Source organism: Rhinolophus sinicus, chromosome 3, assembly GCF_057876585.1.
Source record: "Rhinolophus sinicus isolate RSI-liver-muscle chromosome 3, RSI-T2T, whole genome shotgun sequence".
Lineage (NCBI taxonomy): Eukaryota > Metazoa > Chordata > Mammalia > Chiroptera > Rhinolophidae > Rhinolophus > Rhinolophus sinicus.
The window spans coordinates 30,151,768-30,166,962 of NC_142503.1; the positions used below are offsets into that span (position 1 = coordinate 30,151,768).

Sequence of the window (15,195 nt, forward strand, 5' to 3'; positions counted from 1 at the left end):
GCCATGATTTTTTTTTTTTTCCCTAACCAGAGAAGCTCATGTTTTTCAGACCTTAAAGCTCTGAAGGAAATGCTGGAGAACAAAATGACAATTAGTGAAAATGTTGATTGCTCTGGGAGAAAGAAGGAATGTGGCTTTTGGTCAAAAAGTCCAAATTGGGAGGAGGAGGAATATGGGCTCTCTGGCCAATTGGATCCTAAATCCTTATCGAATGCAGCAAGGTCATTTATACCGTCTTTAGTTCCCTTTTAAAAGCAGGGGTTCTCTTCCTGATTGACTTCATTGTTGGCCAGTTTATAGAACAAATAGATGCCATTTCTTAAAAAGAAAAGAATCAAAATTGCTTCAAAAAGTCACTGCTTTTGAGTGCCAGTCGCAGGTGTACCTAACCCTGAGTACAAGGGCAAATCTTCTTTGTCCCATCCTATTTTCCTGGAAAAACGATGTGCTGAATAAAGTTATAGATCTGAGCTAATAATTCAGTGTACACAGCAAGTCACACTTGCTTAAATTTTTGACCATTTCTTTCATGTTGAAAAGTATGAGTAATTTTTCAAATAGGCAGAACATGTAAAAATCTTTCCTATGTATGGTGCATGTGAACAAAATAACCACACTTGTGTTTTATGACACATATTGTAGAAGGATAGAGGTATAAGAAAGAGATACTGTGTTCAAAGAGCTTAATGTAACAAATGATGAAAGTGAGTCTGTAGAAACAAAGTAGCATAGTAAAATTAACAAGTATAAATACTTAAGTTGGAAAAGAAGGCATGGAGACCTCAAAAATAGCCTGAATAATTATAGAGATGGTTTGTATTTTGATGTGTCAGTAATTTAGGATTTGAAATAATACATCTAAAGTTCAAAACATGTCATGTTGTGTAAATCACCCAAGTTCTTTAGGAATTATTCTAGTGAACTGGACTGTGTACTTTGTAATGGCCTGCTCATTTAAGCTTGTAAATGGCAAAATAACCACCTCTTTAAAGTGGATCAGCATCCATCAGGGAATTGTTCATTTATGGAGTGGTCACTGAGACCTGGAAACAGGCTATTTAGGTGATGAATAAAATCTACTGTCATTCCTGCCATTTATCTTATAGTTTTCAAGAATCCTTCACTCATTGTAATAAACTTTATCTCAGACTTGTAAGTCTGATTGAAAAGCCACTTGTATAGGGAGGTTCTATCCCTACAGAATCTTTACAAGGCCTGTGGCTATTGTGATATAGGTTTGTGTATGTACATTACAGGGTGATTGTTTCTCACCCTCATATTCAATAATACTACAGAAATATCTGTGTTTTGAAACTGGACAGCCATATGTTAAGAATTACAGAGCAAAGAGTAAAACAAAAAACAAAACAAAAAACAAAACAAAAAAAAAAACCCCTTAGTTTGTACCATATAGAAGAGGTATAACATAGGAATAGCTGGAAAACCCATGTTCTATTTAAATTCCTTTCTTTCTATAGTTACAGAATATCTATAATTAATTTTATAATGATTATCATGTATAGGCCCTCTTGGAAATTGTATGATGTAAAGATAGAAAGACAGAGGCAAATCTGTACTCGTTAATAAAACAATGTTTGATTGGAAGATGTTGATAAAACAAAATATTCATTTCAGTTTATTTTTGTTGAATTTATTAATAATCTTTATATATTTATATATGTATGGCTTTGAGCAAAGACAAAAGAAATACTCTAACTCATCCCTGATCATACAGTTGTAAGAATCAGCTATTCTACTATTTTCCCAGCAGTAAAAAGACCAATCTTTTCAATAATACATTTCTTTCTGTACAGATTAAAACTCCATACTCATGGGCTTAAAACTATGTACAGAGAAAAGAGGTCACTTTTCAACTAGCAACTGACTTTTATATTACAGGAATGTGAGTCAATTTTTTTCTTTACCTAAGTATATATATATTCATACATATATACGTATATAATTTACCCTGTACCACTTTATTAGTCCATTCTATTACAAAGTGAATAAAAATTTTATGGTTGCACTGAAAGACCATGCAATTCAATTTTGCTTATGCTTCCCAATAGTGCTCAAAAAAAAAAAAAAAAAAAAAAAACAATTTATATGTATATATAAAAATATTTCACTACCAAATTCATTAGTCCTAGCAAATGTAAACCTTTAATAATTTAAAGGACCAATACATGATCTTCGTAAATTTAAGTTAATTCTCAATCATTTAATAAAATAAAGGAGTTTTGTACTGATATGTAAATGGTCTTGCAGCTTCCCCATAGGTTCTAGGTAGAGCGCACAATCCCTTTCTTACACCATTCCTGACATGTCATCCAATGTCACCAGCATATTAATGATAACATTACATTGACTGGCATTGTTGATCACTTCCATACAAGCTGGGATCTGTCAGAAATGAAACATAACTCATTTTGGTATTATAGGTATTTTTTCCATAAAAGGCATAACAGGCAGCACGAATCCATGTTAGAGTTTTTTGCTTTTGTTTTCTGTCCTCAAGTCTATCTGGAGGCACTCCCCATTTAATGTGTGGTCTTTATTAAGTTCTTTGTATTACCACTGTCAAAGATACGGAAGACCTCCATTTTATGTCATTGTCTTAACTTGGGTTATTTACAGAAGTTGGTTATTAGGAAACTTCCCATTGTGTTCCAGTCACCCACCACATTTGTGGGATGCAATAGGCACAAATGATTACTAAGGGACTCCTCTGAGAAGAAGATGCTCACAGATCATGGAAAGAATTAAGGAAATAGACAAACAAACAAGGCTCACAGACATTCAGTTTGACCCCTGCTTTCTGTCACCATGTCTATACTTTTCTCAGCACATTAAAATAACAAACGTTTTATCTAAGGGCTATGTCAGTCACCCCATGCCTCAAGATTTACTAACCATTCAGTTACAACATACAGAGAGCAAATTGTGTGTTCCCAAACAGACATGATGCTGTAGTGTATTTATTTCTTTAAATGAACACCACATAAACTGCCAACTACAGTGAAGACAGAACACACTGGCAACTCCAAATCAAGCCGTGGTTTACAAATCATTCTTTAAATAATAATAATGGTAATAATTATAACAATAATAGTAATAATCTTAAATGAAAGTGAAAAACCTCACTTCTAGACTTAAGTCAGAGATCCAAGTCAGCCTTATAGGAATTTTAAGATAGGCAATTAATGAATGGTTATACTTTTCTAAAAACAAGAAATACTGTAAGCCTTTCCCTACAATGACTGCTTTGAACCTATTTCCCCCCACCCCAAGAGCATGCAGGGACTACTTTCAGATGCTTGATTATGGCAAGAAGGAAGAAAAGTAATGGTTTTTGGTGTAATACAAGCCATTTGTAGAATCGAGCATACAATTTCGCATAAAACATTGCAAGTTAAAATAACATTGTAGGTATCAAGCCATTGCATTACAGTTGAATAATTGTCACAATTCAGTTTTGTAAAATTTAAAACTAAGTTTTGAAGTGAAGCAATAAAACGAAATTCTTAAGCGATGAATTTTACCTTCATACAGCACAGAATAGCTATTTTCATTTGGGTTGAAAAAGTTATTTACAACTAACATTGATTGAGTCTTGGTAAAAGTCCAATAACGCATGAAGAGAAATATCTCCTCGCTTTCTGAAAGATCGATGAACATGTTTGAGGTTAGAGATATTCATAATAGTGGCAATGCTAGTGTCCTATGTGGCCAAGCATATAATTTATTCTGTAACCTAATTCAAAATGGAAAGCACCAAAATACAATTTAGATCTACAAAATGGGATTTGCTATTTAATCCTCCATAAGTAATAATTAACAACTTAGATGCAGAGACACAGCTAATGAAAGAAGTTTGATTGGTGCTGTTCAGTAGCTCACTTGAGTTGCCTTTTTAAAATCAGAGTTTTGTTTCCATTGAATCCAAGAACTCTTCATAAAATGGAGAAATACATATATATATGTGTATATATATATGTATATATATATATACACATATATACATATATATCAAAGGAATTAAGTAAAAGCAGGTTAAAAATAAATAATCTTACAACAACATTTTAAATCTTTTAATGATTTAAAGAAAGGAAGACATATAACGCTGAATGCTAAACAAGTCTTTTGAATTTCTCTTGGGATTTTTATATATATATATATTTAATATATATATTAAATGTAATATATATATTTTACATTTTGCATGTAGGCCAGAGCTGTCTAAAATATCTCTTCATAGTAGGCTATAGGGAAATATCAGGATATAGAATAAAATAAGATCCGAGAGTGTTCTCAGTTTATCAGTCTTTCTGCTTTGACAATCAGCAGGGATCATAAATTTGAAGCAAACCGTGGCTTCTCTGCCTCTGGGTCTGTATTTAAGACTGAAGAAGACTCTCTCTGAAGAGCGGCTGCTGGTGGAGGAGGTGCAGGAGGGACCCCTCGGTTGGGGGGGATGGCTCCCGATGACATCTGTCGGAACAGGGTGACTCTCTGGGGGACAGTCCCCCTGCCCCCTGGCTGAAGGCCTGTGCTGTGGACAGCTGTCACAGGTTGAGGGATGGAGGCCAGGGACTCGCCCACAGTGGGATGAGGTCTGGAAATCAGGGTGGCAACCTCATGGGGCAGCGAGGGCTGTGAGGCTGAGAGCGGCCTGACCTCTCGGGTCAGGCTGGTGTTGTGCAGGGCTTGCGTGCTCTTATGCACTTCGCTTTTCGGTGTGGAGCTGCTGGGTGTCTGTGGCTGCTGGGGCTGCTGCTGGGTCTGCGGTGGTGGCTGGGGCTGCTGTAATTGCTGCTGTTGCTGCTGCAAAAGTGACAACTGGGAAGTAGTCGGGGAGGCGTAGTGGAAAGTTCGAGTGGCCAGTGGGCTCTGTACAGGAGGGCTGCAGACGGCAGTGGTGTAGGAGCAGGGGGAGAGGATGGCCGACGGCTGGGGGGTCTGTGTGCTGGGACTGGGGGAATGCAGGTTGCTATGAGACAGGCTGGTCGCTGGGTACACGGGCGGTGATTGTGTCCTCACGCGGGAGGTCGGAGTAGTAGTTGATGACGTGGAATTCAGGGCTGTCATCTGAGGATAATTGATTGGAGGGATTGCCTGCACCATCTCCCTGTCGTGTTTCACAATCTGCTTCAGGATCTCGTTTTCCTGATTGTTGAAAACACCAGTGTTAAGATCCTTCTGGAACTTTTGCAGAAGAATTGAATTTTTCTTTCCTGTCAGTGAAAGAAAAGTAAGCACTTAAGAAGCCTACACATGACTGATGGCAACTCCAAGTGACTGGCTCCTGAAAACAGAAGTTTGTCAGTGTTTCAGAGAAGAGGTTTAAAAGCCCAGGACTCACCTGAGGCAATCAAACAGAAACGTGGCTCCTGGCCTTCACGCTTCCTGTATCATTCTGGTAAATCTTACCTTCTAAGCAGTTGAGAAGTCTGTAACATGGCAAAAGCCATCATACAGAACAAATGGAGACATGTGACATGGGGGCTACCTTGAAGACTGGGAGAAGAAAGGCCATTTGGATCAGGATGGGCCTGGGATCAAGCTGGAAGCTTCTTTTTCAAGAAAGGACACAAGAATACTTACTAGGCGGCAGGCACGCTACAGAAAGCTGTAGGCAGATCTGTTTTATTTACCTCAACTCTTTGAGGTAGGTGTGTTCCTCATCCCATTTCAGCGGAAAGGAGACTGGGACAGAGCAAGGTTAGGAACAATGCTGAGGAAAACGTGGTTTGTAAGGAACAGGGCTGTTAAGGGAACACAGCGAATCGAATCATAGATACAGTACAGACAACGAACCAGCGCATCTGTGTCACGTGAATGCTTGCGAGAAATGCAGCCTCTTGGCCTCACCCACTTGCTGAACCACATGCCGCATTTTACCAAGATTCCCCAGGCGATTTCACATGCAAGTTTCCGAAGCAGGGAATTTTGCTTTGGACCAGTGTCCTACGCCACTGATTCCCTACCCTGCCTGCATATATTTCTCATCTCTGGAGCTTTAAAACATACTGATTTCCATCTGTACCCTACCAATTACATTGGAATAGCCAGACACGGGGTCCAGATTTGGGGACTTTAACAGCAAATTTTCCCAGGTGATTCTTATGTGCAGTCAGTTGAGAACCATGTCAGAATCTTCCCTCTTCTGAAAGGCTATGAGAATCAAGGGACAGAGAGTCTGGCAGACTCTCAGCTCACTTCAGAATCTCAACAACCATTACCTCTCTTTCCTGTCACTGTCTTGGGGAGCTTTGCAATTAGTAGGATTCACTGCCAGAATAACTATTAGAATCAACAATAGAGTGACAAAAGGGGGGGGGGAATCAGTGACTTGTGATGACATCATTATGAAATAAATAATACCCAGGGCAATAAAATAATACCCAGGGCAATATGGCAACAAAAGAGTGAATCAATTTGCCCTATCACTAAATAAAGGGTGACACCTAAACTAACAAGAAATATTCTGAATGAAAATATATGTTATAATTTACTTGATGCTAGGAAAAGCTATTGTTTTTACTTTTTATTTTTTGATTTGTTTTTTTATTGATGTATGATTGACATACAATATCCTATTAGTTACAGTTGTAATAATTTTAAATGACTGCCAGAATATATTTACCTCTCTCTTTGCAAAACTGTCTTAATTTCCCAAAGAACAAACACTTCTAAGTTAGTAATAAACATAAATGCTTATTTCGCATTTCTTCTTAACTAACTATAGATACATTTAGAAACCACAAAACTGAGGACAATATTTCTTTGTGATCAAGTGAATAGTCAACATTTCATAATCTAAGTATCTGTTATCTTGCGGAAAAATACTATAACTTTTAATGCAGTATTAGAATTTTACAAGGATTAAAATGCAAATGTTTGTTTGGTGCTTTGGTTCTAGCAATTTCATTGCCTGTATTATTGATTACACACCATTTCATGCAAACTTTCTCATAAAAATTAACTGTAATAAGTTAGGTGAGAATGAAGCTGCATCAGGTAAACATATTTTCTATTGAAATATCCTGATTTTAATGCTTTCTCTAAAGATGTCGAGCTGGTTTAGGGAACAACTCATATGCTAGAAATTAGTCTCTAGTTCTACTGTGAACACTCACACACCACAAAGAGGGAAGTTATTTTCAAATTAAGTAAAGATGCTTTCAGGAGTCCTCACTTCTTTTATGAGCAGTGTCTCCCAGGACACTATGTCCTGTTAAATCTCAATGTGAATGTCTAATGGATATGTTATGCTTAATGGTAACATTCAAATACTAGCTTTACTTCCCCTCCCCTAATATCAGGTCCTTCTGCAGTCTGTTGTCCTACTAATATAGAGGGAAAGAAATATATGAAGTGCAGAAGAAAAGCTAACGTAACAACACATCAATCACAAGTCCTTACCCTTATTAGAAGGAAGCAGTTGAAATACCTTTGTTTACTTTCAAGTGATCTCAACCCCAACTCCTTTGATTTCCTGATTCCTTCATCCCTCCCTAACTCTCTTCGATAATATTCAGTGTGTACTAGGTATGGTGAATGTAATGGTGAATTAGACATGATCTCTACACTTATAAAGCTTAGCATCTGTAGCGCAATTACAATAGAAGCAGTTGTGTGATGGAGAAACTTCCCAAGGGTATGGGAGAACATATCCAGGGTAATCAGCTGACCTGGGGGTGGAAGGTCACAGAGGTTTCTATAGGAAAGTGATGTCTAAACTGAGATATGAAGGTTAGTAGAGTTAAGCAGGGACAAAGGGCAAAGCAGGGAGCTGTAGGAAGGGGATCTGAATGTGGAAAATGAATGCAAACTGCCTTCTGACATCAGAATGTTTCAGCATATCTTGGGAAGTTAACTGCAAGCCAATCTGATCTAACTTTACTATGGCAATTATTCAAATCTTTAAACTAGTGAAACTATTAAGGCCTAATTTATATATTTTTATTTGAGAGCAGAGAAGTCTAAAATAAACTGACATTTGCAAAGTAAAGCATCTATGTAGGGCATTTCTAGCAAGGCTTTTCTGCTTGAGTCTGCATTACAAACATTTCCAGAAGTTTCTACTGAGACAGTTACTTAACCCAAGTGTTAAATTCTTAATATAAGGATAAAATGTAAAGTTGAATTTAAAACAAAACAAAACAAAACAAAACAACAACAACAAAAATCCCTTGTGATAAAATTTGGTTTGTAATGCAGACTCATACATTAGTATTTTTAGTTCTATTTTAATGCTATCTAGCATATTTATCATTGCTTTTTACCTGAAGATTCAAATTGTTTTGGCATCACTGGGGAAATCAGATTGTATAGCTAGTAAAAACACAGAGATGAATAAATAAACTTAGAATACTTAGGAGAGAAAGTTAGATAGAGCCTCAGCTCTTTCTAGAAATAGGGCTACAGGTAATTGGTATTTCTGTGCTAGTGAACAAGCAATCTATGAACTAGCATTTGGGACTGATGATTGCAAATAAATATCAGTTCACTAGATTAAAACTAAATTGTACACGAAGAAGATAGAAAACTAAAGAGAGTACCTATCCGATCCAGTCGGTCAATGGCAACCGTCTCAAAGGCTCTTCTCATCATTGGATATTCCTCCAGGACCTCATTGAAATTGTCCACAGAAAGTGAATAAAGACGACAGTATGTATCAGCTCGAACACTGGCAGTACGGCGGCCCTTGGTCAGCAGGCAAATCTCTAAAACAAGAAAGAAGAATTTGTTCGGCAATTGTCTTTTTAAGGCCAATGAGGCCTCCTACGATTAAAAAAGTCTCGTGGTGTGAGAAACCAATGGTTAGCAGCATTTTCTATTTTACCAGGATATTCCCTCTAACAATTGGAAGTATCCAATTGCCAATACTCAATCTTAAAACAGTTTTGTTTTGTGTTATTTTTTTATTTAAACAAAAAAAATATTGAGGATTGTTGTTCAAAGGGAAGGCTGAAATAGACTTATCTATCCTTCGGCCCCCATCCCAAACCCCCTGAAATAACAAAAAAGATTCAGAAAAGGGAATAATAAATCCACAATGGAGTTGAAAACAGAAAGGGACTATACTCAGACAGTTTTTGTGAATTCTGGAAGGTGGGAAGCAGATGGTATCATATAGACAGAAACCAAAGTGAACCCAAACATTGGCTTAGAGTCCTATGACCAAGCAAAACTGGATCAGATGAATGCCTTATGTAGCTCGTATATTCCCAGTAAGATCAGTATAAAAACTTTTATTCCAAATGCACAGAGGAGATTTCTATTTAAATAACTCCTCAGGAGGATCCTCCATTGAAATTAGATTCCCAATATATGGTAAGCAAACATTTGCAAATTTTGATGTCCTTATTTGCTAGCAAAATAAATGTTAAAAGCAATATTTTCCTAAAATTTATTAATGAAACTCCTGTAGACTTTGATTATTTTTTAAAATAGAAATAATTACAAGTTTAGTCTCCAAACAACCAATTTGGAAAAAGGAATGGCAGAAATATTTCTGAAATGCACTGTTTCTTAACAGAAGGAAATGCAGCAAAATAATTATTGAAAGGTGTCTAAATCCACACTCCTCTGAACTTATTTAAACAAGTTCCGTTCATGTTGATAACCTTTATGAGTAAATTATGTGGTAGGCACCAGTGTTTGATGTTAGGGCTGGAAATATGAAGCGAACATAATATCTATTTTATTACTTATATGCTGGTGGGAAAAAGAAAAAGTTCATCTTAATTAAGAACTAATTTAAATATAGTCTGGTAAGAATGATAATACAGAATGCGGACACCCTGGGAATACTAAAGAAGCACATCTGAACCAATCTGGGAGGACAGAGAGGATGTTAGGAAATGCCATCTAAGCCACCAATTATGTTGTTGTTCATGCTGGCAAACATGTTGGCAGTGTGATAAATAATATTGCGGAGGGTTCATGTTTGTGTGTAAGTTCCTGTGTGTGCACGAAGTGTGTGTGCATTTGGTGTGAGTAGGAAGATGATTCTGTGTTGGTCAATATTTAAGCATAAAGCATATTATCATACCATGGAATTTGCTGGCTATTTTAAACAGTGTAATAAACAAAAAGTATTTTCAGCACTACCTTAAAGTTAAACATCTGTGTCACTATGGTACTAATGCCATATTACATAATTTATGTTTGCCGCATTATGACAAACAAGCTAATGAGAAATGTTTTACTCCTAAGTGTTCCTTAAAAATCTCTATGTCACAAGTGTCCTATAGAATGCTTATAAACCTCAATAATATGTAACAAAGAGCTTAAAAAATATCCATACTCTTCAACCTAAGAATTTCACTTGAAAATCGAATCTAAAGAAATAGTCTGTTACCAGAGCAAAATGGTTTACATGGTGATGGTGCTATACATTATAAATGCATTGGTACATTTGAAATTATGGGGATGTCTGGAATGTTTAAGTCAAGATTCATAATCAGTTATTAGATTGGTGCAAAAGTAATTGCAGTTTCTGCAACTATTTTTAACCTTTTAAACCGCAATTACTTTTGCACAAACCTAATACATGGCAATTATTAAAAATGAAGCTTTTAAAGTCTATGTGATAATAGTAGAAAGGTCATGCAAGCTTAAATGAGAAAAGCAGAACACAAGATTATACTTACAGTATGATAAAAATGATCACATAAAAATAACAATAAAATCTACTAAAACGCTGTGCTCTGGATGAAAAAATATTCCTTTTATGTAGTTGTTCTGTGTACATATTTTTTATTATTTCAAATTTCCTTTATATAAATTATTTGTGGACATGTATATCTTTTAAAAGTGTTATTTAAAAATTAATAGCAAATTCACAGAATAGGAAAATACCAAGATTTGAAGGAATATTAACAAACCTATTCATAGTAATTATTACTGTAGATGTCCTCAACTTTACCTCCCATTCTTTTTAATACACTTTTATTTTGGCACTTATATTTTTAATTTCCAAGTGCTTTTCATTTTCCTATGTTTGTTGTTTTCTCATTATAGCCTTCTCTTTTGTTGTGGATGTAATATCCTCTGTCTCCTGAGAGGTGAAAGAAGCAAGATATGAGAGTCCACATATTATATGATTCCATTTATATAAAATATCTTGAAAATGCAAATTTATAGAGACAGATTAGTAGTTGCTTGGGACAGTGGGTGGGAAAGGAGATTAACAGTAAATGGGCACAAGGAATCTTATTGGGGTGATAAGATGTTCTGAATCTGATTTATAGTGATGGTTTCATAATTTGGCAAATTCACTAAAAAGTTGAATTGTACACTGCAAATGGATGAATTATATATGTAAAATTTATTGCAATAAAACTGTAAAAATGAAAATCAAGAGCTTTTGTTTTCATATTGTATCTTTTTTGTATTTTATATTTTAATTTATCTTTTGTTTTCTGAATTCTTTGTCTTTACTCTGGAATCGTTATTTCTGTCTCTGTGTCTAGATCTTTCCCTTGTATGTTGGATGCTTTCTTCAGATGGACATCCATTCACATTTAAGGATGAAAACCCTGATGACGTGGCAAAATCTGTTGGCTTGGAATGTCTCTTTAGGGGGAATAGTTGGGAAGTTTGTCATATTTCCCTGAATGCCGAAATGAGGAGGGTTTCATTTGGTCCAGAGTTAACAACATTTCTCTTAACTGTTCTAGTATTCTGCCTAGCTCAATTGATTTAGGGAAGAATCACCAAGACCTTTTGCCCCTCAGGGGAATAAATGCCTGGCTCCAGGACATTCTGCCTCTTGGAGGGAACGACAGAGAGACCATTGTATCATACACAGGCCTTCAGTAAGTCACTGTTTGCCCCTCACTTTTCAATTGGTCCTCCATAGCCATACTGTCTCTTAGCTAGCCTAGCAGCTTCTCTAGGGATCTGCCAAGAGATCTGCTTTCTCCTCGGCCAGTCTTCTGTATATTCAAATTTTGGCTTAAACAACAGAAACTTATTTTCTCACAGTTCTGAGGACTGGAGGTCCAAAATCAGGGTGACAGTATGGTTGGGTTCTGGTGAGAGCTCTCTTCCTGGCTTGCAGGCAGCCACCTTCTAACTGCGTCCTCACATGGCAGAGACAGGAGTGTTCCCGTCTCTTCCTTTCCTTATATGATCGCTAATTCCACCATGAAGGGCCAACTCTCATGACCTCATCCAACTCTAATTACTTCCCAAAGGCTCCATTTCCAAACACCATCACATTGGGGGGTATGGATTCAACATAACACATTTAGGAGTGACACAAACATTCAGCCCATAACACCATTCCTTTTGTCCCTGATGAACCCTGAAATACAATGCATGTCCCTCCAGCTTTTTAATAAAAATTAAATCAGCTTTATTGAGGTATAACTGGACACACACAAAACTGCAGATATTTAATGTATACAATTTAATGAGTTTGGACATGTGCAGGCACCTGTGAAACCATCACCTTATTCTTCACTTTTAGAAGTTTTCCTAACATTATGTTACAGAGTACCTGAATAACACTGGCTTATCCAACAGAGTAACTTAACTATATTACAAAGCAAACGTTTGGGGTCGGCGGGCTCAATGTTGTTTAGCTCCTCAGTGATGCCAGGGCACTGGGCTAACGTGACTGTTTTTCTTGACCTCCCTCTTCGGATCACAAGTTGACAGCAACACCTGCAAGCATTATATCCTCACACAACAGCACCCAAAGAGAGGGAACAATTTTCCATGTTTCTTTCCTTTTATTATACAGGCAAAACTTGCAACACTAACTTTCTCTAACATCTCATTTATCAGAACTGTGTCACAGGGGCACCCGTAGCTACAAGAGAGGATTTAAAAAGGAATTACTTGGAAAACTGGAGCAAGATAACGCCTATTGGTGACTGAGTTAGGCAAATATTACTTTAACCAGTGGAACTGTATTTTTAATGGCCACAGAAGATACAACATTTATTAACAAGGAAGAAAGGGCAATGGGTGCTGGCCAGGGAACCAATATCATCTGACACTCCACTCTTCTATTTACTTTGTGTCTTCTAGAAATGTGCCACAGTGTTTCATCATCTGACTGTTCCCAAATACACACTTATGCATCAGAACTCTTTGTGGTTTAGGTTTAGGTTTTACTCCTTTTTTACTTTTAATTTGGTCTCTGAAAAGGGAGGAGATAAACACATGTGTTGAGGATCATCTTAAAAAAGAATGGATTTAATTTACTTTCCTATATGCTTAAAAATTATTTGAAAACTTTTTACAATAAACCTGTCTTTATTATTTTGTATTTTAAAAATAAATTTAAAATTAGAAAAAACGTAGCTACTATCAAAACTTAGAGTCATTTTAGAGATATGGTAAAATTTATTTCTGCATGAACATAATTTTATTCCTATTTTCTCTAAATCATTCTTTGCAAACGATTTTCTGGTTTCTATCATCTGGAGTCCTCATACAATGGATATACAGAGTATGTAGCTAGGGGAGTATATGTGTATATGTTACATGGTATGTTATTAACTGATGAATCAATTAAATATTGCTATTGGTAAGAAAAGAAATTTTCTTAGAGGGTACTTTTAAAATAATATTTTAGGCTTATATAAAAAATTAGTACATGTGATAGATCTTACCCTAAAATTTTCCTGTATTGCCTACATACATATATTTCCTATATTTCCCATATAAATCTTCAGAGATGTTACTGTCCAACACATCTCATTCCTTTATTTTATTTAAAAATGTGATGTACTTAGGTCATTCTTTACTTTTTGTGATTTTTTGAATCAAAAGTGATATATCATTTTGTCAATTTCTTGCCAACTAATGAAGTAGAGAGCTATTTTGATAATCTTTCTGCAGCAGTGATGGTTAACTGATGATTCAGCTATATATTAATTCATCCCATTTCTTGGGTTTCTTTTAGAGATTCTTTCTGGTGTAGTATAAAGAGTATTGGCTTGGTGGTTTGGAGTCCTCTCCTATTGTCTCAAACTGATTACTCTTGACTGTGAGGATTTGAACAAATACTTACATTCTCCAGATCTTAGTTTATTTATCTGAATAATGTAAAATTCAGTTCACTCTCTGAAGTTTTATTAACATTTAATCCACAACTTCAGACTTCAGTCATTTTTATCTCTAAAGTCTCATTGATCTTTATATCTGTAGTGTCTCCACTGCATCTAGTAGGTGCTTAACATTTGCTGAATTAAATCTCTAAACCAAATAGTAACAGGTTCTACGAATTTCAATCACATATGGAAATACTGAGGGCTAAATATACATTTACACTAACAAAGTTCCTTCTGAAATTATAAAGGGCTATGTTCACTACCAACACAAAACTCTTCAGCCATTCTTTCTCAGCGTCTCCTCAATAACATCTCAGTGAGAGGCAGAACAAATGAAGGTATATTTGTGAGAGTAGAAATAGTCACTAGTCATTGTGAAAACACTGTGGATAGCTCCTTCTTCTTTTAAAGCCGCTGGTCTTCATTTCCACCATGAATAGCAGAATTAAGAAATACCACAAACTTAGAAATGAAAATAGTAAGCCTGATAAAAAAAGAGTCCAAAATTTCATGAGTTGAATTTCCAGATTCAATATGAATGGAGCAGGTGATTCCCTGTGAATTAATTTTCTCTTGATACTAAGTTATTTTGGAGATCCACTTACTGAATAGAGTCCTGTGTTAGGTATTGCAGAGTGAGTTTTTGTGTAGTTACGGGGTGTGTGTGTGTGTGTGTGTGTGTGTGTGTGTTTGGGTAAAGGATGAAGAGAAAAATAAATGTAGTCGTCTGTATCTCATACTATCCATTAGGTTCCTTAGAAATTACGTATGTATTCGTTTATCACCATCTTACACTGGATTTTCTAAGTGTTCCCTAACTACTGACCTTGTCAACCTCATTGTTTTACGGCATTTTAAAGACAGCAACTGTATAGTAACTTTATTGTATCTCTCATAGTGCCCCTACTTTGAATTTGGAGCCCAGAGAAAATTACTTTAAAATGCTTACAAGTATATGAATAATAGTAGACAACCCAAGGCCCACGTTAAGTTCCGTTCTTAAGTTTTAGATGATATAATATTGGTTCCCCTGCTAGGTATTTCTCCTTTAATAAAACTGCCAAATGCTTTATGTACCTCGTTTAAGCAAGATAACATTTCTCTGAGATTTTTGTGC

General features: G+C 36.0%; 1 protein-coding gene across 1 annotated transcript in view; it reads right to left on the reverse strand.

The window, feature by feature from the left end:
- Nucleotides 1-1,635: 1,635 nt before the first annotated feature.
- Nucleotides 1,636-15,195, reverse strand: part of HCN1 (hyperpolarization activated cyclic nucleotide gated potassium channel 1) — a 345,552-nt gene continuing 331,992 nt past the window's right edge. Inside the window, exons 7-8 of the mRNA XM_019736249.3 lie at nucleotides 8,565-8,729; nucleotides 1,636-5,234 (exon numbers count right to left, since the gene is read on the reverse strand). Of these exons, the coding sequence (XP_019591808.3) occupies nucleotides 4,351-5,234; nucleotides 8,565-8,729 (1,049 nt within the window). The 3' untranslated portion in view covers nucleotides 1,636-4,350. The remainder of the gene's footprint in view (nucleotides 5,235-8,564; nucleotides 8,730-15,195) is intronic.